This window comes from Eucyclogobius newberryi, unplaced genomic scaffold (genome assembly GCF_026437365.1).
Source record: "Eucyclogobius newberryi isolate DKJ021-1_F unplaced genomic scaffold, fEucNew1.0.hap1 SCAF_17, whole genome shotgun sequence".
NCBI classification, from domain to species: domain Eukaryota; kingdom Metazoa; phylum Chordata; class Actinopteri; order Gobiiformes; family Gobiidae; genus Eucyclogobius; species Eucyclogobius newberryi.
Window position 1 is genome coordinate 22,378,534 of NW_027315801.1, and position 26,010 is coordinate 22,404,543.

Genomic DNA, 26,010 nt, shown 5'->3' on the forward strand with positions numbered 1-26,010 from the left:
AAGTAAGCGTAATTTTAGGAACTTGTGTTGTCATTTTGATAAAGAACTATTTGTATTTCTTGTTTATTTATTTAAGTAAAAGGGGAACCAATGCATATTAATGAACAATCAAACAAATGTGAATGTGCCAGATTGCCTTATAGGTCTCGGGGTAATTTCCATCTGCAGACTCACTGGCAGCTTGACAGAAAGATAAACATAGACACACTATTTACACAGGCTAACGTTCATTTTTGGTCAACAGCCAAAGCCAGAGCTTGAACATTTATGCAGGATGTCAACATGAACATGCTCCTCAAAACCTATGGGAAATACTTTCTACTTTTCAGTCCAGTTCAAGCATGTAGTGGAGTAGAAAGTACAGATAGCTGCTCTCAAATGTAGTGAAATAAAACGTATCCACTGTAATGTGACTTAAGTAAAGTATTGTACTGTATTAGTTTCTACCCCTGCGATGTATCACTCACCTACATACTCAAACAGAGGTAATATACACATTTATACCCGCTTGATCCTGTTTAATTGAAATCATTTGTATAATAGCTACGTGTTAATCTTATAATCGTTATTACTCATGCTTGGCTCTCTCACAGTGAACAGCTTTTGGGCACTCGTTTGCATCTGTTACACCAGTCACCAGCCATATGTTTATTTCAATTCACTGTCACAGCTGAGGTTGCACGCCCACACATCAACCACAACCACAAGGGACTGCAGTTTGACAGAATACATGTGAGCAAGAGTCCATTTATCTCAAATGTGCAGGTTTATGATGGAAAAGCATATTCACACAGTATGGCGTAAACTACCTGGTGCTATAGGCCTGTCACGATAACACATTTAGAAGTGCGATGTACTGTTAAAGAAAATAGCAGGATAACGTTGAAGCTACATTTGCCACCGACACAGTGACCAAAAAATCAAGATATTCTCTGTAAACCTTTGTTTAATGAACAACGTCCCAAAAAGAACACGAGCTGGCCGAAATAAACAGCAGAATGAAACATGAGAATGGCCAGTTTGTATCATTAATGAGTTTTAGGTGTTAATGACTCAACCTTCTACATCTCAAATGTTAAAAGATAAAAGGATCATGTTTTCCTAATAATGCAAATTAAAGTCGATATAGTAATTACTGTGATAAGCCTATAGAGTGCAGAAGTTTGTGTATGTAACACCACCACTTGGGGGCACCAGAGTGAGCTCTCTATTATGTTTTGTATGCATAACACTATGTTTATAGCTCCCTGCTTTCTGCTTCAGTTTAAATGCATTATTGATCCTTTTTTTATGTGTCATTATAAAAAGCTTTGTCCTGTTTCTCACGAGTCCCGTCTGAGGACTGTAACGACAGATACAGTGTTCGCTGGGTTCATTGGTGTTAATGTACCTTCTATCTAAGTACACTTAGTTTAACTGCACCTGGTACGACTATATGAAGTACTTATCTCATCAGAGACAAGGACCTGATAATTACAACAGCAGCACGGGACAATGGCTGGTGATGAGGAGGAACAAGGGCTCTGTTTGTGTTGCTCACATGGGACGTGCTGCTGGTACTACACCTACACTATACGCTAATTAGACCCAGAACAGCCCACGTTTGATCAGAAGGAGCATCTTCATTTCCTGCCTTCAGATATCTCGGGCCAAATCCTCCAGCATCCTCTTCAACTAAAGACAGGAACAAGACATTACTTTGAATGCAAAAAGTGAATGATCAATCCGCACACAGACTCATTGAATGTAGACTCCCACACGGTAACGACATCATTAGCATCTTATTTATTTATCTATTTATTCATTCATGTTTATTCGATTGGCTCAGGTGTGTTTCATGAGCTCATGTCACACACTACAACATTTTAGCCTGGGCGAATTCTCAATGTCATCCAAGGATAAATGTGCCATAAAACACTCTGCAACAACAAATCACAGCAACTACACACGTGCCCTCAACAGAAGCATTAATTGTTTGCAAGTTAGTTTAAAATAACAAGCGGCACACTCAAAAAGAACCTAAATTATGACCTACAAATAATTTCTGACGCATGCAAACTAAGTAAATACAATCACGACTCTCAGTTTAGTAGATTTGTGGGCCTTTTGATGATTAATCAGATGAATATGTTTATTATTTGACTGAATTGGTTTATTGGGGTTATAAAGATGTACATGGTCAGAAAAAGAAGGCTTGGAGTGATTTATTTAGTGATAATTGTAATAATTGAGTAAATTGAGTTTAATCTGATTGATTTACAAGATAAACACAGCCTTTACAAGTGGTTTTCTGTCATTTCTGTGATTGTGTGAACTCCTGTGTATTCTTGTCAGTGACGTTTGGGTCAAATACGCAGCCTGATCATTGAGATACTTTTCCAGCACAACAAATCACCCACATTTACGACTAATTGATGCACAGGACGTGTCTTTAGACGACTACAACTCTGTAATTTACTAAACTTGTGTGTTGATAAAAATGTAAATAAGTGATCACCTTTTTGTTATTAATTCTTCTTGTATTTATTGTTCATGCTCTAGTTTTTGAAGCAGTGGTTTAGTAGTTTTACCTCCATAAATGCTGTTTAAAAGCACTTTAGACTTAGAGTAACAACACTTTCCCAATAACACAACAACCGTCTGGGGGATTGAACCCACAGCCTTTCTGTTAATGGGCAAAGTCGCCACCAACTGAGCCATTACCGCCTTCTTTATGTATATATATAAAACCTCAGAATAAGCCGTATATAAACAAGTAATGACTAACCTAATACGCTGCTCTTCATTAGAGTAGAATCTAGATTACATGTCATGTTTTAAGCCTTACCTCTGGCCGTGTTATAACTCCTCTCAGTTTTCCTCCGTCAGTCACAAACAATGTCTGTCCTCCGCTCGCGCTCAGGATCCTGAACGCCTGCGGCAAAACAAACAGCAGATTTTCATCCAAATCCGCTGAAATAGGACGACGAGAAACTCATTCTGTCGTCGCATTGTGTCGGTGGAGGATGTGTGTTTGCGCCTCTGTGGCTGCAGCTAATGCAATCATCATTCTTTATTGGAGCAAGGCATATTCAGCGACATAAATAAACACATACAGATTAAAGGTGAGCGTTATGCAAGATGTGAAAGAGGCTCCTTTGTGTGCAGTTCTGTTTCTTGTCATCGACATGATCCTGCACTTTAGCATCAGACAAGTTTACAAAGAACTCCACTCTCAATAAAATCTCATTATAATTACAATGTGACTTCAATTAACCTCACAAAACACAATTTGTGTTCTCTCTTCCAGTATCCCACAGCAACAATTGTCATTCTAATTACACTTGGCTTATCAGAGCTTTATTTATTCATTTTATTGTTTTAGGGTACCGGTAAATAGATTTAGAATTTGACTTATGAATAAAAAAGACAAATAAATGTGATAATATTCAAAATAATTATGATTAAAACTTAAGTGGCCTAAAACAAGGTAATTCACTACGACATTTGATTGAATTGGCTAAATGTAATTATATAATTAAATATTTTTTGTGCTTGTAAGATCTTTCATTTCATTTTTAGTTCACATGACATTATCCTGTTCAACTTGGCAAGTATTTCTAGACTCAAAATGAACATTTCAGTTAAACTCAAATATGTGGTACACCAAAACAACTCCACATAATGAATGTGAAATGGCTTAACCAAACTCAAAGTTACATGTGTGCTTATCTTTCAGAGCAAACATGTATTGTGTAAATTGTGTGTACCTGCTGAACAGTGCTGTGAGGCGACAGCAGAACGGAGGGACAGTGAACGCAGCACGTCTCATCCAGACGACTCCCCACGTTCTGTGTTCATCATTTTTATTAGTCTCTCCTGTTTTCTCCTGTTTTTAAACGTATGATTTCAGTGACATTTACCTCGTCTTGATTGATGAACTCCAGCAGCTCAGATCGGGGCACGTATCCCAGTAGAAAGAGTGACTCTTCAACACAACACAGAGAGTGGGATGAATCTTGTGCACACACACACACAGTCTGTTGGATTCAGCTGCTTCATCTGCTCCTTTCACTCGCTCAATTGCTGAGGTATTTCACAATGATGAACGATTTTCATAATCTCTGTCATCATTTTCCTTCTGATGCGGGGCATGTACCAGTCTGTGCAGGCTGGATTCTCTGCACAGACTCTACTCGCTCTCCACATTTCACACTACAGCTGTTCTCTCAAAGCCATTTAAAATATTTTTTTCCCAGAAAGTCTGCCTATCGGAAACTGTCAGTGAGAATGTTTAGCCTATTTTTAACTGGAGCTTCAAGTGGAGTAGAAAAATAAGAAAGTAGTCTTTAGATTGCAGTTTTTGAAAGGTTAAAGGATCTATTGAGCCTCAGTCGTAGGACAATAGAGGAACCAAGCAATTTGTCTGTCTCTGGCGCGTAGAAAGTCATCATTTAATAGACATAAAAGAATTGAACTTGTTCTCTATTTAAAGGGATGTTGAAAAATGTATGTGGGGAATATTATTGTTGACCTGGTCCACTCCATAAATTGTACTTAAACCCTGCCGTGAATGCCCTCACCGTCAGAGTCCACCACAGGGACGTGGGTCTGAGAGCTGCTGCAGACAGCAGCCTGGACCTGGGCCTGTCCTGCTGCCTTCTGGAGCAGCACTGATGGAGCCTTCAGCAGCGGTCCAAGAGGGGTGAGAGCCAGGCTGACACACAAAGACAGAAACACCAGACAGATGAGACAGGTGAAAAACAGGGAAGAGACAGGTGCAAGGAAGATTCAGGTGAGATACATGTGAGAGTGTGAGACAGGTGTAGGTTTGAGAGACAGGTGAGTGTAAGAAAGTTTAAATACAGATGAGACAGGCTTGAGACAGTTGGAAGGAGGTGAGTGTAAGTTGTGAGTGCCTCTTTGAACAAAGATAGCTATTCAATGTTACAGTAGCATGAGAAACTTTGAGACCATGATCTATCCAATCCACAAGATAAATACTATATACTGTACCTGTACTTTACCTCCATCAAATATCAGGAGGATCAGATAAAACCATTTGAGGTAAATGTGTTCTACTGAATAATAAGACACACAGCTTGACTTCCCTCTGAGCCGCTCTCATCTTCGGGGAAGAGATGTAGACTCAAAATTATCCCAATGTTTCCGACGCTAAAAATCTTTGTATTTACCTCATATTTATTCAAGTGCAATTTCTCTTACTCAGAGCCAAGACGTGGCAATTTACACAAAATAACTGCCTGTCCCTTTTCTACAGGCTGCTCTGGAGGGATATTTTCATAGAAGCAAAAAAACAGGATTACAAGACCATGGAGTTCATGGATGTAACTTGTCCCTTTCTCTTTTTCTGAAAAGCTTGAGTGATGGTAATGCACCCTCACAGCCCCATCAGAGCCCCCATGGGGTCCACCTCTGTCTAGCACACAGTCTTATCACACAGTGTCCAGCCTTTTAGGGCCTTGTCATGCTGGCTTGTCTCCTCTGATGACAGCCGTGCTAAATGGTTCCATTGCCCCTGGATGATAAAAATAACACTTTTATCTAACATGTACACTCACATACACACTCACATAAACATACGGCTTTGACACACACACACACACGCGCACACACACACACACACACACACACGCACGCACGCACGCACACAGACACACACACACACACACACAGACACACACACACACACAGACACACACACACACAGAGTTGCGGGGCACTCTATGCAATAAACTTTTATGGTATTATAAAAGGTTGTGGCTAGCTATTTATAGATTCTACACTACTTTAGCAGCAGGTACATTACTATTTTTTTTATTTTTTTTAAACAATGGCAAAGTATACAATGAAACAATGCATTAACTAATTATTATTTAAAAATAAATTAAGGATACATAATCAAGATGAATTTAAGTCTAGTTTTATTTAGATTATGCCGATTATAAGGGCCCTGGCAGTACCTGGGTGAGGCCTTCTTCAGCGAGGGAAGATGGGGCAGTCTCTTGCTGATGGACAGGTTATCGTAAAAAGATGGCCGCCGTCCTGCCCGCGCCACTATATTGGCGATCAGAGTGGAGATGAGGATGGGCCCAGCGTGAGAGAACTGTCCCGTCAGCTCCAGAGCCAGAAGGGCCGGGGACAGGCTCTGAGTGCAGGCCCCAGAGAAGGCCGCTGCACCTACGGGACACACCTTTTACACCAGCAGGTCCGAAAAGCGAGTTTGAATAGTTTCCAGAATTACTGAAGCTGGCTGCACCATCTTTGACAATTTGAGCGTGGAAATTGTCAAGACGTACACAGTATTTACTTTGACGCGGTAATGGTTTTCCAAGGCAGAGCCACTTGTGGACGTCAGCCCGCACGTCCTCACATGTCGTCGACACTGAAGCGCATTATTTAAGAGAACACTGTATATAACGCACCAGCCAGAGCGTAGCCTCCCGGATTCACAGCGTCCCGGCTTTGTCCCGATGTCACGTAGGCCAGACCTTCTCCGAGCAGCCTCCCCAACGCTGCCCCTGTGACACCAACACGCAGCGCAATTTAAACTCCATCTGAAACGAGCCTCAGATCATTCACATCGCAAATCTGGCACCGTAGATAAAGACTGGCATGAAGAATCCCGCTGGTATGGGCAGGGTACAGGCCAGCAGCAGCATCCACAACTGCACAGAGCAAAAAAAAACACTGTGTGTAGTCGCACTGTTTACACTAAACGCGCACAGACACCACAGAAGCCCTGCTCATTTGCATATCTTATCAGCTCCACACCACGAAAAACTGATTATCCACACACTGTTTATGCAGGTATTATGCACATGGATGGCATTCTCTTCAATTCAAAACGGAGAATAAAAGGAAAAGTGGGTTTTGGTTTGGTTCAAAAGCAAGCACGAGCACATTAGTAGGCTGTGGAGGTTTGGCAGCAGCCTAGCCATTTCGACTCCAAAGGTTAAATATCAGGCAGCTCTTATTGTTAAAAACCTACATTATTTCCGTACCTGCCGTATCCAGGGGGATCATTGTTGCAGTGATAATGAGACGGGCACCTTGAGAAGCAGGAAGATGAGCAAAGGCAGGAGAACAGGGAGCTCTGAAGAGGTCCACTCCACACAGGGCCCCGCGGCTTGCCCTGACGCATTCTGGGACGGGGTCACCCAAGACTCAGCGTGCAGAAGAGAAGTGAGAAGCTGCTTCATAGGACACTGGAAATACAGCAAGGCTAATGAGAAGATGACACATAACAAATGCTGCAGGACCTTTAAAGAGCTTATTCAACAAAGCGGCATTAACTAATTAAGAAGCCATTCAGTAGGCTTTGTATTGCTAATGGGTAATTATGGTTAATTTATTCATTCTTATGTAATGCTTTTTCTGGTACATATAATAAACTATAACATAGATCACAGTGTCATTTCACTGTGTCAAGAAGAGGATTTTAATTCATGCTTTTTTAACACTACATGTATGGCCTCCAGTCAACACTTTTTAAGTAATTGCAAATAAGTACAACGATGTGGGTGGAGATAGGGGGTAGTTGAAAACAGACATTTTTGGAGCAGTCAAGCATCAAAAACAGTACGATACAGGACTACACAAATATACAAGAATCCTTTACAATTTAAAGCTAATGTTAAGGGAACGAGTTAATGTTAAAGTACACTGTTATAAGATAAGATAAGATATTCCTTTATTGTCCACACATGGGGAAATTTCATTGTTGCAACGAAGGTAGATACAGAGGAAAAGGACCGATAACTTATAGGAAGTTTAAAAAACACTCTTAATAGAAGATCTCTTATAAACAAAACTCTTATAAACAAAAACTCCTATAGACAAAACCTCTCATTTCCTAATAAGGAATGGAGGGGAAAAATAAAGATAAAATAAAATAATAAAATAAAATAAAAACAGCTAGCGTAAGACAAGATAATAATAATAATAATAATAATAATAATGGTAAAATAAACACTCTATTTTCATTTATATTTCAGTTATATAAATGTAAATAACATGGTTAAAAGTCAATTTTTCAGAATGTGTCTCCTTTAATGTGCAAAGTGAGGGAAACATTGAAGAGTCACCAAATCTTCTACTCAAGTAAGAATACCGGTACTTTTACTTGAAAATGTTACTACTCAAGTTCAAGTGAAGGCTTAATGGAACTACCTATCAAGTCAAGTAATTATAACTCTATGTATCCCTTCCCTTCAAAGGCTTCAAAGGCTCAGAACACATACTACATGCTGTGGGACAACCCTACCTGCAGCACTGTGAGCTGTGTGTCTGTCACTATGTCAGGTGTGCATGTCTCCTGTGCTGATATTTAAAGAGTTCACAGCACAGAGGACAGACTCAAATCCAATTTCATGTCAAAATGAGTAGGACAATTGCATCTTTGTCAAGAAGCCCTGCAGCAAAGAAAGGAAATGACCTTCGGTGCACAAAGTGTAGACAAAAGAAATGATTCACCTTAGAGTGTGCATTAAGTGTGTAACAATCAAACCAGTAAAAAACGACTGGAGGAGTGGCAAATCTGTCATATTATTATGTTCATCATTATTATGTCTGAAGTCAGGGATCAACTTTGGACAAATGTGTTAACACTCAACATTTTACAACAGCACTTTTATCGCTGTTTTGCACTGAACAAAAATGGATCAGAATCTGCGAAGCTGTAATTAGACAATTATCCCTGTTTGTTTGTTTTTTGTGTTTCTTTAACAAATAATGGTAGCTTGTTCTGTGCCTTTTGGATTATTGATGTATCACTGTCATATCTTGCGCTACACTGTGATTCTCCTGTTTTTGAGGGCTTTTCCGGTCGGAACACCAGCCGCCAGCTATTGGAAGAACGAGAGCTTAGTCAACTGTGACCTCAGCACTAATTGGTTGACCTGCAAACACCCTGCCAGTTAAACCATCGAAATCACGCCAAGTTTACACTGCACGGATAAACGTTCTTCTGCAGTTGCTATTTAGTATGAAAAAGAACATGTCGGTAAGTCCATATATACATTATTGATTCAACCAGGGACAGAAAGGTCACTCAGATGATCAATAATCCTCCTGGGCTGTTCAGTCTCTGCATGGTTGTGTCGACTCCTGTTGTTATGCATGTACCGTATGAGAGTTTGGGTATATTTGCAGATGAGAGTTACCTTGGAGGCTATGAACTGTCCAGCAAAATGAGGGAAAGTGACACAGGCCAGAAGGAAGCCCACCGCAGCAGAGAACAACACTTTCCTACACAAACACAAACACAAACTCAGTGTCAGCGCAGATGTATAGACAGAGGCAAGGAAAACGGCGCCCATTCCGACTATTTATCCAACCGGAACACAGATCTCAGTTATAGGAGGCAAAGCACTTGTTGATGTGTCCCTGAGCGAGACACACTCAGTTTCACCAATTAGAAATAAAATGGTACAGTATACTTTATTGATCGTTCTGCATGTGAGCTGCCCGTTGGGTCCCTGGGTGCTGTGCTGCAAAATGTCTTAAATCTTCCGATGGGAACAACAGTGATTTATTCATTCATTCATTTTCTACCGCTTGTTCCCTTTCAGGGTTGCAGGGCCAACACAGAGACATAGACATTACAAACAATCATTCACTCTCGCATTTATTCACTAGGGCCAATTTAGAGTTGCCAATTTTGCCTAACACATGCATGTCTTTGGGCGGTGGGAGGCAAGAGCGCTAACCACCTTTGCCACCATGCACCCTACAGTGATTTAATTTAAAAAAAAAATAATAATAATAATAATAATAACAAATAAATGCCGATAAATACAAAGAAAATACATACAATACAATCTATGCTCATTAGATAAACTCTCCACACAATTGTATTCTTTGCTAATTCACTTGCTGTTCCCACAAACCCCACTCACCCCCTTTTTTAGTGTTTATCTGCATTTATCTGCATTTATCTGCATTTATCTGCTGTCTGTCTGTGTGACTCATTCCTAAGCTGCGTATGTGTAGACAGGAGCACTCACTCTGTCGCTAACATGCCGACCAAGACGGGCTGAGTTCTGGTGTAGCTCAGGAGGTGACGGTGGAGGCAGAGGTAGAGGCAGCTCACCGCCCCACACAGGAGTCTGTCCCAAACACAAGTCAGTCAGTTCACTTCGACAAGGACGAGGAAAACTGTGCAGACGCTAACAGTGTCAAAGCTAATCTTGGGTTACAGACTCTTCATTGATGTAGAAAAGGCAATTATGCAAATTTTGTAGAAGCAATCTCACCCTAGAAAGGCAAAGAGAAGAATTTCCAGTGGGTTGAACGGCAACTTTGAGGAGAAGTTTGTTTTGATTAAAGTCTGTAGAGTCTCTGGGGACGCACAAAATAAATATAACGATAAAGATTTGATCAGATGTCAACGTCAATAGAGCAGATAACACTTTTTACGGGAAGATACGGAAGATTCGCCAGGGTTTTGCAACATCCCATCTCGTCCAAGATTTGAATCAATAGCATTCAAAGTCAAGTTTAGAGTAGTTTCCCGCTGTTGAAAACTTTTTGGAGCCTACGCATGTCGACAAAGGCAACATAGAACCTGCAAAATGATGCTCAAGCTCTCTAACCAATTAGTACATTAGAATTTAAAAAAACCTGGGAATGTGCTGTGGTGATTAAGCGCAAACAAGGACAAGGTGCAGAAATCACACGACGCACTATAAAGATAATATATTAAAATAACAGCAAAGCACTGCAATAACAGGTATAGGCAACAGTTGCTCATTATCAGTGGTGTTACCTTCCTCTCCGCTCCAGACTGCAAACAGCCGGAAGGTCAGAGCGCCACAGACTGCAGCCAGGAAACAGGGCAGGTAATGTTTGAGAGGGAAGAGAGAGCACGCCACCTCAATACTGAACAACACACCTGCACACAACACATACAGTCACAACTTTAGTGTCCTTCATTTACTTGTAATAACTGGTTTATTAAGAAAAACTCAATAGGCCGACTACAATTTGGTGAATAAGAGACATTGGATTTGAAGTCATTTCAATAGCAAGATTTCAGTCCCCACTATAATTATTATTTTTGCCAATTATGATATGAATAAATACAGAAGACAGCCTTTTAAAAGAGAAAATACATCACATAAAAATGCTACTTCTATGTAAACTATGTACAAAAAGGTTAAAAGTGCACTGGTTGCACTGGGGTTCTAACTACCAACCTTGACTTAGTGAATAGTGAATTTCTAAGTCTAATTTAAGTTGAATAACAAAGCCAAGTCTGATTTAAAGTGCAGAACAAGATAATACATTGAGTGCGTGTTCGATGCTCTCAACAGATTTCCTCTAAGAGCACCGTATAAGACGCACGGAGAGAAAGTTCTGCAAATACTTCAAGAGCATGAGAGGTTTGTGAAGAGCGAGCAGAAGTACACGGCTCAGACTGATTATCAAAGGGGAGCAGAGAGGTGCAGAGAGGCAGCTGAGGTGAAAGTGCCCACAGACACGATAAGTATAAAGGCTCGGGTATGTACCACTGATGGGAGCGCCGAAACAACTGGCCACGCCCACCGCGGCCGACACCACCGTCATCTGATGGGCGGCATCTGCCTGGAACATGATGGAATTAGTCATAACCAACTTGATTTATTGAAGCTGGGTTAAGTACGGCTGAGCAAACGCTGCAAAAATAAATATTAATTATTTTTAGATGAGTTTGAGTTACTTGAATTCAGAATATTCATCTTAATTTGAGTAGTTTTGACTAGTTAAGATCTATTCACTTGTTTCTTTCGGTATATCACTTCTTATTTCAAGACAGATTATTTGCCAGTGAGTGACAAAAAATATTCCTTTCCTCATTTCAAGTAAAATGAGCCAATCGGAAATGTCTTAAAACTAGTAAAATCTACTGTTCTATTCCAGATGAATACTCTGAATTCAGGTTTTTGCAGTTATAATGCATCAATAGAATGGAACAAATAGAATAATCTTGTGGGTCTTCATAGTTCAAACCGTGAGCAGACTTCTGAGACAGACACTGCACAATCTGTGAGCGTGAAGACCACAAGCTCAGAGTGAGGGGCACTCTAAAGGCACACTAAATCATGCATGCGGGACATTTATCTTTTTCATTTATCCACTGCACGGACAGTAACCAATTTGACTGCAATTTCAGCAAAGCGCGATAATGTGATGTGGGGGGGAAATAGACAAAAAGAACTAAACAGCAGAATTACCGGTACTAACAACACAAATTTGAGTGAATATAAAGAGTTGTGCTCTCTACTAGAAAAAAAAATTAAATTATCTTATACAGTTTGATTAAACAACACAAAAACAGAATATCTACATATGTTATAATTACTTGAATTCATAATATTTAGTTTTGGGACAATTTGAAATAAATTTGATTAAAGTGGGGTTTTAAGTTCAGATTTTTTGTACCTAAACACATTATAGACCTACAAACTAAAAACAGCCCATATTATTGACGACAGTAAAGTTTACGACATATACTCAATAATATATAATATATATTTGGCTTTTGAAAACACTGATAGACAAAGAGTCCAACATAAACCTTAAACATTTTGGTCCAAATGGAACTTGTTTCAAACTAATTCCTCTGGATTCAAGTTATATTTTTGCAGTAACAGACCATATTATTTACAGTACATAGAAGGTAAAGCCTGGTTGAGATAATTGTACGGCTTCTTTTAGGATTACAAGGTGTGTCCCACTCATACAAACAATAACAGCAACAATTTCTCTCGTAAACAGACCATATTTAGCTTTTATGCATTTTAAATTGTGAATTGTTATTCCATGATGTTTTAATAAATGTTTTTTTAAGATGTGGACCCCAGGAAGAGTAGTCATTGTCACGCCAATGGCTAATGAGGATCCTAATAAACACACTAACAATTTTGTTTTCCAGTCTTAAAACCCACGTTGCTTATTATCCATGCTTGTTTACCTTGTCGTGGCCTTGAACACGAGTGCACAGGCGGTTCAGGTACGCTCCCATCATGGTGGACACATGCACAAAGGGCCCCTGCGGCTCAAACAGCAGCTCACAGCAATCGCACTCACACATTAAACACAACAATAAAACAGAGCGAGCGTACCACTTTGCCCAGGAAAACGGTGTTGCCGGCGGACAGTGTGCAGATCATACCCAGGCTCTTGGTGAACATGTTGGTGAGGGTCAGGTAGTGCGGCAGTTCAAAGCCCGCCAGCAGGACTCGCACTTCTGGGATCCCTGAGCCTGTGGGGGACACAAACATGACCTGAAAATAACGTCAAAATAACAAGGACATTTCGAGATGAATGTATCCTAGCATCTCTACATACAACAAAGAGCAGAGTATGGTGCATGCAAAATAGTTTTTAAAAGGGACATATAATACAAAATCAACATGAATGAATGTTTAAAGCAGTTGTGTTTACAATCTTTAATGCTTCATAAATCCCTTATTGTCCTGCAACTGAGGCTCAGTTAAGTCCCCCGAGAATGTCTGTTTTCACTTACTCCCCTTCCCTGCCCATATCCCTGTACTGTTAACAGTACTTACAATTATTTTAATAAAAATAAGACCCATGCCGGGTTCTAAATGTCACATAGCTACTTTTCAAAATTAAAAACGTGTAACTGACTGCTGTGTATCTGCCGCTTGTTACGTCACTGTGAAGAGGTGGCTCATCCGTTCAGCAGTTTTCTACAGGAAAATTCCGGTTTTCAACAAAATGTAACATGTTGATCTACTTATGTTATAGTTCCATTAAAGTCTCTGAGAAAAACAAAAACATAATATGTCTCCTAAAATACCATATTGTTCTGATGATAAGGATGTGTATCTTTACATTTACTTTTAAATTTATCTAAGCTGTTGTCGTAAGAAACTGAGTGAAAGTTAGCTGACGAATCAGAATGTGAATCAAAAAAAGATTTATTGTCATTGTCAGTAAAACAAAATTACAAACTAGGAACTTGCTCCTGCGGTAAGATGTAACATACAACAATGAACAATAGTAATAGCAAAAATTATATAGAATGAGTTATGCATAAAATCAAGAATTTACTAATAAAATAAAAAACAGACTTGGTCTGAAAATATATATACAAAAGGATCAGATGATGATCTGGTATTAAAGAATGCTAACACAGACTTTGTTGGGTTAAAAAATGCCCACTCTTTAGAAGTTAACTTAAAAAAATAAAATGGCTGCATCCGTCAGCGCAGGTCTGCCCTGTTGAAAAGCTTGTAGGCAGTAAATGTCTCACTTTATTGTTGCCCCGGAGGTCTACGCCCTGCTGACCTGCTCTGGATCTTAATGTGACCCTCACACTGGGGTCAGCTGGGGTCATTCTGTGTCAAACAGGAGGATATTTACAGCAGGTCACAACGAGACGTACGACCTCCACTTTTACCACACGAGCTTGGCCTTGTGCAGCCCAACAAGCACATTCCGTTATTTATTTTGAGCAGATTGAAGGCCCACCATTAAACAATTCAATGGATATAATACTCCCTGTTGCGACGTCTGAGCATTGAAATAAATAAAACAAAATTGGGCAAAATGTAAGGATTTGGGTCAGTAAAGGACAAATTATGCTGTGATTATGACTGTATGAGTCAGTGGCTACTATAGCACCTGCTGATGGAAATGTCTTGGCCCGGGGTAAAGCCATATAGTGGAACAACAAACAACGGAGACAAGAAAAGTACAATATAGAGAAAAAACAAACTTCAAAATTTGTATTAGAATAAAAAAAAATACTTCAGTCAGATTTTGAGAACTGTTAGTGTCAAAAATGAGGCTAAATTGATTTCCAATTTTTTCTAGCTTTTTAAATATGTTCTAACAATCGTCCCTCAGTCATCTCAAACAGTAAAGAAAAGTACTTTTTACTTTTATGTCTGGATGAAAAATGTAGGGAATTAAAAAGTACAGATACAGCATCTTCTCTTAAATGGAGTGAAGTACAAGTGAAAACATATGCACAGTATAATTCTACCTAAGTACAGTATTTTACTTTTACTGTTGTACTTTCCACCACTGCACAACGTTACCCATTGCTGTAAATTGCACTGTAACATAATGAAGCAATAAGCCACTGTTACAAGTGGATATTTAGACATTTCAGCCCTCAGGTAAGAGGGGGGGGGCTTACCTGTGGAGAAGGGACAGACATGATGACAAAGCCAGGAGGCCAAAGCACAGAGGCATGCTGGGTAAAGAGTCCAGCACAGAAACTGGAGGAGGACACTGCCTTCCAGATGCAGGTAAACCCGCTGATGTGCTGCAAAACAAGAAAAGAATGACATATTCTATATATTTTTGTTGCATTTCTGTCCAGTGTTTTTGATGTTTATGTTTCATGTGGCTAAGTGCAAAGAGAATGTAATAGATTAATTAACTGTACATGAAAAGACTCCCCACACACACAGAGTTAGTACCTCTGATGATCTTGGCCACACTTAGATCCATGAGAACACTGAGCAGAGCTGTCAGGACACCCAGAGCAGCGAAGCAGTACCACTCCAGTCCACACGGGGTCTCCATACACGTCCTGAGCTTCAATAGACCCACTGCACACACACATTATATTAACCTTGAAGTTGATGTGTTGAAGTGTTCATTTCACACAGTTTTTCAGAATAATTTATTAAAGCATCAAGTGAATTATGTTAAGCAAAAGTACCAATCACAGTATTTTATGTTTGTACTTAATGTTTGTACTTGTCCCCACTCATGACCCAGTGACTAACTCTGATGCTTAATTAAACCACCATCAAGAAAAGTATTAGTATTGTATAGTATTGTAGTTGTATTAAGGCCTTAGTCTAGCCATTGTATTACCTGCAGTTATATCTCTGTCTGTAATTATATACTTAACTAATAGTTAGATAAATACAAACATGAATACATTTTTACAATTAAAAATAAAGTTACTAACTATTATGTTTACTATTACAATGTACTATTGGTACTGTGGCGGTGAACCGTGACCTAAGCACCTGGGTTTTCAGACAATCATATTTATCCAGTATTATCCAGTATTATCCAGTAAAATGTCTCTCAGTCCCTTCTCTCACCTGTGGAGCGCCGCAGATACATGAGACACATTGCTTTTAATACACATGTCAGCTCCTCATGTTCACCCAGAAGTCTAACTACACTGGCAATGTTAAAAGCATAAAACAAGTTTGTGGAACAGATTAGAGTGAAATGCTCTGCTTGTATCCACCTCTCCATCACAACATCAGCTGGGCGATACAACCACACGAAGCACAAGTCCAGACAGAACCGTTAACAAGTGAAAACTGTATTGTATTGTTTTGTATTTCTCTTCAGGCTGATTGTATTGTTTGTTGTTTTGTATTTCTCATTAGGCTGATCTTAGTTTTCAACTGTACAGAGCCTGTATTATAAGGCACATCACACTGTAATTACACTTAAGTCACCCTCACTGCTGCTGCCTTACCCAGATGAGAAGTTTATTCACTTGTACACGTCTGTATCATCTGTAATCCAGAGTTCATTCATCACATAGCCTTTTCTCAACAAATCTTTTTGTCAAAAAAGCAATATCAGGCGACGATTGTTTAGTTCAGTTCTTACAACATCCACTCTGTTTTCTCTTTGAACAGTTGGTTGTCATTTCATTGAAGTATTTTCATTGGCTCGGTAATGGCTAAAACATTTGGTCACACATTGAGCCACAAAATAAGAGTGCGGTTTGTGCTGTCGGCCAAGTGTCCAACAAAAAAGTGTGCGCTGAAGCTTCATACTTCTAACTCTCTGGTGATAACTCGCTTAACTTCACCCCATTGAGGCCCACAGCCAATTATCAAATACAATATGATCATTTGAGTCCTACAGTCGATTCCTGACCTCATCTCTCTTATCCACAGTGTTAGAGGGAAGGTCAAACTGCCTCGGCCTCGATGGCCCACACGCTGCGCTTAGATTGGCTGATGATCTGTTATGGTGACACATTGAGTTGGCAGATCAAAGGAAGGGGTGATCTAACCTTTGACTGTGGTCCTGGCCCTCCTGCAGGGTCTCCACGTGTGAGGGAGCAGTGGTCTCTCAGCATCTCCACTAGGGGCTCCTCTCTGCGGGTACGTGCTCTCCGGCCCTTTGCTCTGCTCCATCCTGTCAGAGTCCGCAGCCACGATTCAAGTCTATGTGACAGGTTAAACTGCACATTTCACTAAAACTAGAGAATATGATTATATAAAAAAAAGGTTTGATTAAAAATTTTACCAATTGTGGCCCAGTTTGCTCATTTTGGTTAAGTTTAATGGAGATGTGACATAAGTAGAGGTAATTCCACGACTTTTACATGGCAACTATACTTTAAGTTTAAACAATCCATAAAAATTCCAATTATTATCAAACTTTTTCTATGGAATGTCGCTTATTTTCTATGGAATGTCGCTTATTTTAAAATTCAGCACTATTTCCCGTGAATTTCAGCTTCTTTTTTTCAAATTTGCTTTACAAACTGCAACTTGACTGCTGTTAAAACTATGACACACATTTACCATCGGGACTGTCCCACCAAACAAGTAATAATTAGACCCAAAAAAAGTCATATGCGTTGTAATTCTACAGGTGACATATCAGTATCAACAAGTACACATGGGCCTTTATCGTTATGTAAAGATTCTATAACATCTATAGCGGTTAACTTACCCGATTCCCCAATTCGTGTCCTGCTGGTGTCAGAAAGCTGCTGGATTGTGTTGTGGAGTCAGTGGGGCGGTAACGGTCTGGTGGCAGCCTACATTAACTTTATAAATGTCCTTCATGTGCATAGACTTGGGCATATTTTTTCTGAGAAAATGGGAAACGCTTCAGTGATCATCGAAACGCTCCCTGTGGAGGACACATGAGCACTACAGGGTCAGACCAGTCGCAGAAAAGGTCCACACTGGAAGAAACCCAGAGCTGTGGCCTGATTTCAACCAAGAAAACGATATTTAGAGTCTCATTCCTTTACCAATCTTTTGTTATGGTCAATCTGAGCTCCTAAGATTTCAATATTATTCACTCACTTTCCCTCCGTCATCCATCATCCTTCCTCATCGTCTGTGTTTCAAATGTAAAAGTCGATGTAGTATTTATTCAACCACAACCGCATTTCTCACCACACACAACACATTTCTCAGAGAATAATGTAAATGTATTAATGACAGAGGTGAGTACAGGTTTACTCATAATTACTTGAGAAACTTTTTAATAAAATTGTTCTTCTCAGACTAGTTTTCGAGGCCCATATTTTAACTCCCACTTGATATATTTTGCTATTATTGATTATTCATCGTTGTATGTTGCACCTTAATGTCTACGCAAGTTCCTAGTTTGTGTATTTTGTTCACTGACAATGGCAATAAGCCCTTTTCTGATTCTGATTCTGAATATATTTAGCAGTATAACAGTACTCTTGTTTTGGGTGAAGGTTTTGGTTACTCTTTCTCTCCTTTGTGAGTCTGTATGAAATGATTAAAATATTTGTTCTTCTTGCGCCGCTCTTTCAGACATGATTTAGTTTTTGTCATGTTTGAGACTGTCAAAAATAAAATATCAGGTTTGTTTTGTTTTGTTTTTTGCATTATTCAATGTTTTTTCAACTTCAAATGATTAGTTTACATCCAGACGGGACCACTACTACTTTATACTACTACTAACTTTACTCTTACCTGAGTGTTTGGGTACTCTAGTTCTTACCTCTGATACATTAGTTGCTTTAGTTGTTTTCTGTGACAGTGATCATTTGTTTTAACCCATATAATATATAGTGTAGGCTTAGTTGTTGTGTCAAGGTAGAAAAAGCCATTAGTTAGTTATAAGTATCTCTTTCTTTGTCTAAACAAGCTGTGTTCAAGGTCAGGCTAATCATTCTTCTCATTCTTAGGCGCTGCACATATTATTAACTTGTGCTAGTGTTTGTTTCTCCGAGCGCAGCCCCTCCAGCTCCTTCATTAGCCTCTGCATCAGTCTGTCCCAAACTCAGCGCGTGTCCCTGAAGGCCTCACGCCTACGCTGCCAAAAAACACAGCAGAAGAAGGAAGAACTCGCCACAAGGTCAAACGAATCCACTTTACGAGAATGCTCATACGTTTATGCTTTGATTTAGTCAGATCAATGCAGAGCGGTGCAGCTGCCGCCGCCGTGGAGGCTGTTCACGCTGTTGCCATGGCAGCTCCTCCTCTGGTCCCAGCGGGTTATTGAGCTCATCACACACAATTACCCCGACAAACGAGGAGAAGCGAGGATTGGACCTTCTTTGGACAATTCTTTGGAGAGAGCAAAGATTTGTTAAACACTTCAACACTTCAACACACATGTGCGTTTGTTGAACAAGTCGTAAGTGTCTGTTGTAAACCAAATGAGGAATTATGTTCTTTTGGGTGTGAATTGGGATTTTGGTCAGGGTCCAACTGTCCAGAGGGGTTCTTACCTTTTTGAAATCAGAGCCCAACAGTTTTCAGATAGATATAAACTGTAACAGCCTCATTTAGTTAAGTCAGTGTGCAAATTGTTGTGTATTTAACTAGCACACTGCTAAATAACACCTTCTTAAAACTTGAAAAATACATTTGTTTTAGGTAAAAATATCCTTGAAATAAGTTAAATTATCTGCCAATGCAGTAAGTGAATTTTACTAATCAATTATTTTATTATTTTGCTAATATAGCGCATACTAGGAATGTCCATAATCCAGACAAAACATCTGATTTATCTTGTGAATAAATCGATACAGAAATTTGCATTGCACTGGCAAATGTAGTTTATTCAACTAGAAGTAAAATGTTATGAGTTAGAAATGTAAAAAAGTGATACAGAGAGCAGGAAAGGGGTGTGGCTAGCTCAAAAAGTACTTTCACCACATCTAGTCGAAAGCCTTGACAAAGTCGAAAGTTTAACAAAGGCAACACAAGAAGTAGACTCTCATTGAAACAGCTTTGATAACTTGCGTGTGCTAGACAAATGCTGTGATCTAACTGAGTCACAGCTTTGGCACGAGCTTTCTAGTTCTAGTTGAAATAGAACTAGAACGCTAACAAATCCTGACAATTTTCCAAGCGGCCAGCTGCTTTCATACAGACAATAAACCATCAAGGATAAATAACTTAAATCCGTGACCTTTTTGATTGCGGCCTGGTTACCTTTCCTTTGTGTGGTGGGGCAGTGTGATATCTGTCTGATCCCTCAGGTTCGATGGCAAGTGGAGGCTTTGAAATGAATGATTTGCAAACAAGCTTTTCGCATATTTAGAACATGGACTACGATAAAACCCACACAGAGAGAACCTGGAAAACTCTACAGAGGAATGTCAGCGCTGGAAGTTTATCCATGAATATTCTTGATATGAGTTGAAAGTTATTGTTTCATTTGTTTAACCTTTATTTGATGAAGAAAGCTTTGTACCAGGTGGAATCTTATTCTACACGTTTTAATGGGTTTAAGTATTTCAGCCTGGCTAACCAGTCTATTTGGTCTCATCTCATTTTGAACCCACAACAATACAAGCATAACAATCCTCAGACTCATGAAATGCCTTCAGCGTGATCCCAGTCACACGATGTAACTGACAGCAGCTGGGACGCACCTCACCCCTGCCCCGGCCGCCCTCCTCACCCAGTCTGCCCAACGCTCACCATGTCCTCACGCCCCCCCGGCTCTGATCCTGCTGTGGAATGTACACAAACAAACACTGACAGCTGATGACGTGAGCCCATAGTGTCTAACTCAATAACACCCTTTTTCTTTTCTGATATTATCATTGGGTTCATCGAACTTTAAAAAGGGCAAGTTTGGGCTTTTGCGCCTTTAAAAATACTGGTCTTTCCTGCTGTTCGGTTGTATGGTGTGAATGATCTAAGAGCTGACCTCTATCAGGCCCATGCCAAAGCGCCTGGACAGTGATGACTCAGCCTGAAATAGCCCTGAGTCACAGATTAGAACACTGTGGAAAAAGATGGGGCTCCTCACAGATGATGGGAGAGGTTGTTTCTTCTGGGAAAGAGAGTACACTCATTCTCAAGGTCAGGTTAGACTTTTTTCCTCACATGAACAGGGATAAAGCAGTGTTAACGTGACAGGAAAGGAACAACAACGTGAGTGTTAAGGGCTGGACGATGCGGTCATAAAAATATACTTTATACTCTTGTTTGGGAGATTACAGACGTTTCTGTCTCTTTTTGAGCTCATTCATTTAACTCAATATTCTATCAATTGTAATATTATCCATTTTGATCCTTTTATGATATTGCAACATTTTATTAAAACACATTTTTAAACATTATTGTTATTCGTTTTTGATAGACTGTAAGGAGCCTTTTTGATCAAACCTCTGAGATGAAAGTTGAAATGCAATATGCTCCCTGCCTATTTAAAATCTGTGACAAAACTCTGTTAATAAATAAGAAATATAATCCTGGATGTGCCTGCTGTGCTCTAGTGTGTGTCTAGTTGTATCTTCTGTCAAAGCGTTATCGTTGTCATCCTCTGTTCTCTGCTGTGGGACGACAAGTGCTGCAAACTGTCTTCATTTAAACAACACAAATATATAAATGTTGTACACTACTAATCATATGAAACCAAAACACATTACTTTCACAGAGCAGTTTTATGGAATAAAAGCTCCCCTCTCCCAGGACTGTTCCTCTTCAACCTCTTTGGTCCTCTCTTTGGTCCTCTCTTTGGTCCTGTCTTTGGTCCTCTCTTTGGTCCTGTCTTTGGTCCTCTCTATGGTCCTCTCTTTGGTCCTCTCTTTGGTCATGTCTTTGATCCTCTCTATGGTCCTCTTTTGGTCCTCTCTTTGGTCCTCTCTTTGGTTCTCTCTTTGGTCCTCTCTTTGGTCCTCTCTTTGGTCCTCTCATTGGTCCTGTCTTTGATCCTCTCTATGGTCCTCTCTTTGGTCCTCTCTTTGGTCCTCTCTTTGGTCCTGTCTTTGGTCCTCTCTTTGGTCCTCTCATTGGTCCTCTCTTTGGTCCTGTCTTTGGTCCTGTCTTTGGTCCTCTCTTTGGTTCTCTCTTTGGTCCTCTCTTTGGTCCTCTCATTGGTCCTCTCTTTGGTCCTCTCTATGGTCCTCTCTTTGGTCCTGTCTTTGGTCCTGTCTTTGGTCCTCTCTTTGGTCCTCTCTTTGGTCCTGTCTTTGGTCCTCTCTTTGGTTCTCTCTTTGGTCCTCTCTTTGGTCCTCTCATTGGTCCTCTCTTTGGTCCTCTCTATGGTCCTCTCTTTGGTCCTGTCTTTGGTCCTCTCTTTGGTTCTCTCTTTGGTCCTCTCTTTGGTCCTCTCTTTGGTCCTCTCATTGGTCCTGTCTTTGATCCTCTCTATGGTCCTCTCTTTGGTCCTCTCTTTGGTCATGTCTTTGGTCCTCTCTTTGGTCCTCTCATTGGTCCTCTCTTTGGTCCTCTCTTTGGTCCTCTCTTTGGTCCTGTCTTTGGTCCTCTCTTTGGTCCTCTCATTGGTCCTCTCTTTGGTCCTGTCTTTGGTCCTGTCTTTGGTCCTCTCTTTGGTCCTGTCTTTGATCCTCTCTATGGTCCTCTCTTTGGTCCTCTCTTTGGTCCTCTCTTTGGTCCTCTCATTGGTCCTGTCTTTGGTCCTCTCTATGGTCCTCTCATTGGTCCTCTCATTGGTCCTCTCTTTGATCCTGTCTTTGATCCTCTCTATGGTCCTCTCTTTGGTCCTCTCTATGGTCATGTCTTTGGTCCTCTCTTTGGTCATGTCTTTGGTCCTCTCTTTGGTCCTCTCATTGGTCCTCTCTCTGTTGTCCTCTCTTTGGTCCTGTCTTTGGTCCTCTCTTTGGTCCTCTCTTTGGTCCTCTCTTTGGTCCTCTCTTTGGTCCTGTCTTTGGTCCTGTCTTTGGTCCTCTCTTTGGTCCTCTCATTAGTCCTCTCTTTGATCCTGTCTTTGATCCTCTCTATGGTCCTCTCTTTGGTCCTCTCTATGGTCCTCTCTTTGGTCATGTCTTTGGTCCTCTCTTTGGTCCTCTCTTTGGTCCTCTCTTTGGTCCTCTCTTTGGTCCTGTCTTTGGTCCTCTCTTTGGTCCTCTCTTTGGTCCTCTCTTTGGTCCTCACTTTGGTCCTGTTTTTGGTCCTCTCTTTGGTCCTCTCTTTGGTCCTCTCTTTGGTCCTGTCTTTGGTCCTCTCTTTGGTCCTGTCTTTGGTCCTCTCTTTGGTCCTCTCTTTGGTTCTCTCTTTGGTCCTCTCTTTGGTCCTCTCATTGGTCCTCTCTTTGGTCCTGTCTTTGGTCCTCTCTTTGGTTCTCTCTTTGGTCCTCTCTTTGGTCCTCTCATTGGTCCTCTCTTTGGTCCTGTCTTTGGTCCTCTCTATGGTCCTCTCTTTGGTCCTGTCTTTGATCCTCTCTATGGTCCTCTCTTTGGTCCTCTCTTTGGTCCTCTCTTTGGTCCTCTCATTGGTCCTGTCTTTGGTCCTCTCTATGGTCCTCTCATTGGTCCTCTCTTTGATCCTGTCTTTGATCCTCTCTATGGTCCTCTCTTTGGTCCTCTCTATGGTCCTCTCTTTGGTCATGTCTTTGGTCCTCTCTTTGGTCCTCTCATTGGTCCTCTCTTTTGTCCTCTCTTTGGTCCTGTCTTTGGTCCTCTCTTTGGTTCTCTCTTTGGTCCTCTCTTTGGTCCTCTCATTGGTCCTCTCTTTGGTCCTGTCTTTGGTCCTCTCTTTGGTCCTCTCTTTGGTCCTCTCTTTGGTCCTCTCTATGGTCCTCTCTTTGGTCGTGTCTTTGGTCCTCTCTTTGGTCCTCTCATTGGTCCTCTCTTTGGTCCTCTCTTTGGTCCTCTCTTTGGTTCTCTCTTTGGTCATGTCTTTGGTCCTCTCTTTGGTCCTCTCTTTGGTCCTCTCTTTGGTCCTGTCTTTGATCCTCTCTTTGGTCCTCTCTTTGGTCCTCACTTTGGTCCTGTCTTTGGTCCTCTCTTTGGTCCTCTCTTTGGTCCTCTCTTTGGTCCTGTCTTTGGTCCTCTCTTTGGTCCTGTCTTTGGTCCTCTCTTTGGTCCTGTCTTTGGTCCTCTCTTTGGTCCTCTCTTTGGTCCTCTCTTTGGTCCTGTCTTTGGTCCTCTCTTTGGTCCTGTCTTTGGTCCTCTCTTTGGTCCTCTCTTTGGTCCTGTCTTTGGTCCTGTCTTTGGTCCTGTCTTTGGTCCTGTCTTTGGTCCTCTCTTTGGTCCTCTCTTTGGTCCTGTCTTTGGTCCTCTCTTTGGTCCTGTCTTTGGTCCTCTCTTTGGTCCTCTCTTTGGTCCTCTCTTTGGTCCTGTCTTTGGTCCTGTCTTTGGTCCTGTCTTTGGTCCTGTCTTTGGTCCTCTCTTTGGTCCTGTCTTTGGTCCTCTCTTTGGTCCTCTCTTTGGTCCTCTCTTTGGTCCTGTCTTTGGTCCTCTCTTTGGTCCTGTCTTTGGTCTTCTCTTTGGTCCTCTCTTTGGTCCTCTCTTTGGTCCTGTCTTTGGTCCTGTCTTTGGTCCTGTCTTTGGTCCTGTCTTTGGTCCTCTCTTTGGTCCTGTCTTTGGTCCTGTCTTTGGTCCTGTCTTTGGTCCTGTCTTTGGTCCTCTCTTTGGTCCTCTCTTTGGTCCTCTCTTTGGTCCTGTCTTTGGTCCTCTCTTTGGTCCTGTCTTTGGTCCTGTCTTTGGTCCTCTCTTTGGTCCTCTCTTTGGTCCGCTCTTTGGCCACTGCAGTGGCTCTGAGCAATGTCAATGTCAATGTGACGCATAAAATACAATCAATGAAATTACTAAATTAATAGTTTGTTTCAAGTAACTTACTCTTTCTTGAGTAGGCCTAAACGATTTATTACTCTTCCAACTGTAAGTTTATAATGACAAATACTTTATGTTGACAATATTAAATATTTAAACCTTTGCTCTTCTTACACCTTTCCTTCAGACATGATTTACCTTTTTTTTGTATATTCTTTGTGTCTGTCCTTTGGAAATACCAGAATCTGTGCATTATTCAATGTACTGTCTGTCACTTCACATACATCATAAATCAGATTTGTCAGGTCTAAACTATAACGCAGTTCTCGACTAGTAGTTTCTTCAAATCCTTTTTCACTCTTGAGTCATTATTTGGGTCTTTTTGCTACTGTTTTCAAATTTTGGAAGCACCTTAGAGAATAGTCAGATCAAAGCTGCATATTTCCCTATAGCTGTGAGGAGCTGGTACATTCAGTCTCTTTAAAGACCTTTCCACCCGGCCTGAGAGTGTAATCACCACGGCAGCGGCAGCAGCAGCAGCCTCAGAGCCTCTGACTGGAGTATTCTTAGCACTAAACCACGCCACCATAAGACCTGCCGCAGACCGGCCTTTGTGTTCACACACATTCTTTCCATCACAGATTCTGCTCTTAACTTACCCTTAGAGATGAAATAACCATCATTTAGCCAAGGAATCTTTACATTCACCCCAATAGTTCCAATAGTTAGAGCACAGCCAAAGTAGTTTTGTTTGTATTTGTGTTTACATCTATGCAAATAAACACATGAAAAATAACTGGTTTCAACATCATTGCAAATCATCATTTTATACCAGAAATGTGCTTGTTATGTGTAGATGATTTTATTAATCAAAGAGCACAATTATGATATCTTCGCAAAACTCCAAAGGAAATGTAACTCTGGACTTAATTCAGTTAAATGATGTGGAGTCAGGTACAATAAGAGTCAAAATGAAAGTATAAGACTGTAAAACATGGCTTGATGAAAACAAAATCAATACTTAATTTGTTGTAGAATAATGAATTATATTTCAGGAACAAAAGAAGTTAGTAAAGTGTGGATAGAAGCGCACACAGAGGCAGTGATTCAATCTGAAGTGGTTTATTTTGAGGTGTGCATGAGAGAGGACAACTGCCCCCTCCCTCACTGCCCCTCTCTCTCTTAACCTTCGTCCCCCCAAAGCAATCTTTCCAACCAAACATAAATATAGCTCCCTGTTTGCCTTTTCCATCGAGCTCACGTGAGAACCTCTAAAGCGCAGTATATATAAGGACCTGTTGTGATTAGGAGAT

The 26,010-nt window shown here is 40.6% G+C and overlaps 1 protein-coding gene across 1 annotated transcript; it reads right to left on the minus strand.

Annotated features, from left to right (window-relative positions):
* Window positions 1-1,438: 1,438 nt before the first annotated feature.
* On the minus strand, window positions 1,439-17,141 carry clcnk (chloride channel K). The gene is made up of 19 exons (XM_072450224.1): window positions 17,018-17,141; window positions 15,441-15,572; window positions 15,155-15,283; window positions 13,107-13,246; window positions 12,956-13,033; window positions 11,511-11,586; window positions 10,769-10,894; window positions 10,257-10,341; window positions 10,008-10,109; window positions 9,165-9,249; window positions 7,053-7,208; window positions 6,599-6,668; window positions 6,426-6,521; window positions 5,964-6,180; window positions 4,563-4,696; window positions 3,903-3,967; window positions 3,750-3,830; window positions 2,828-2,914; window positions 1,439-1,674 (listed from the first exon to the last, which is right to left on the minus strand). The coding sequence occupies exons 1-19, from the start codon at window positions 17,139-17,141 to the stop codon at window positions 1,636-1,638; spliced, it is 2,022 nt and encodes a 673-aa protein (XP_072306325.1). The 3' UTR covers window positions 1,439-1,635.
* Between the last annotated feature and the right edge of the window lie 8,869 nt (window positions 17,142-26,010).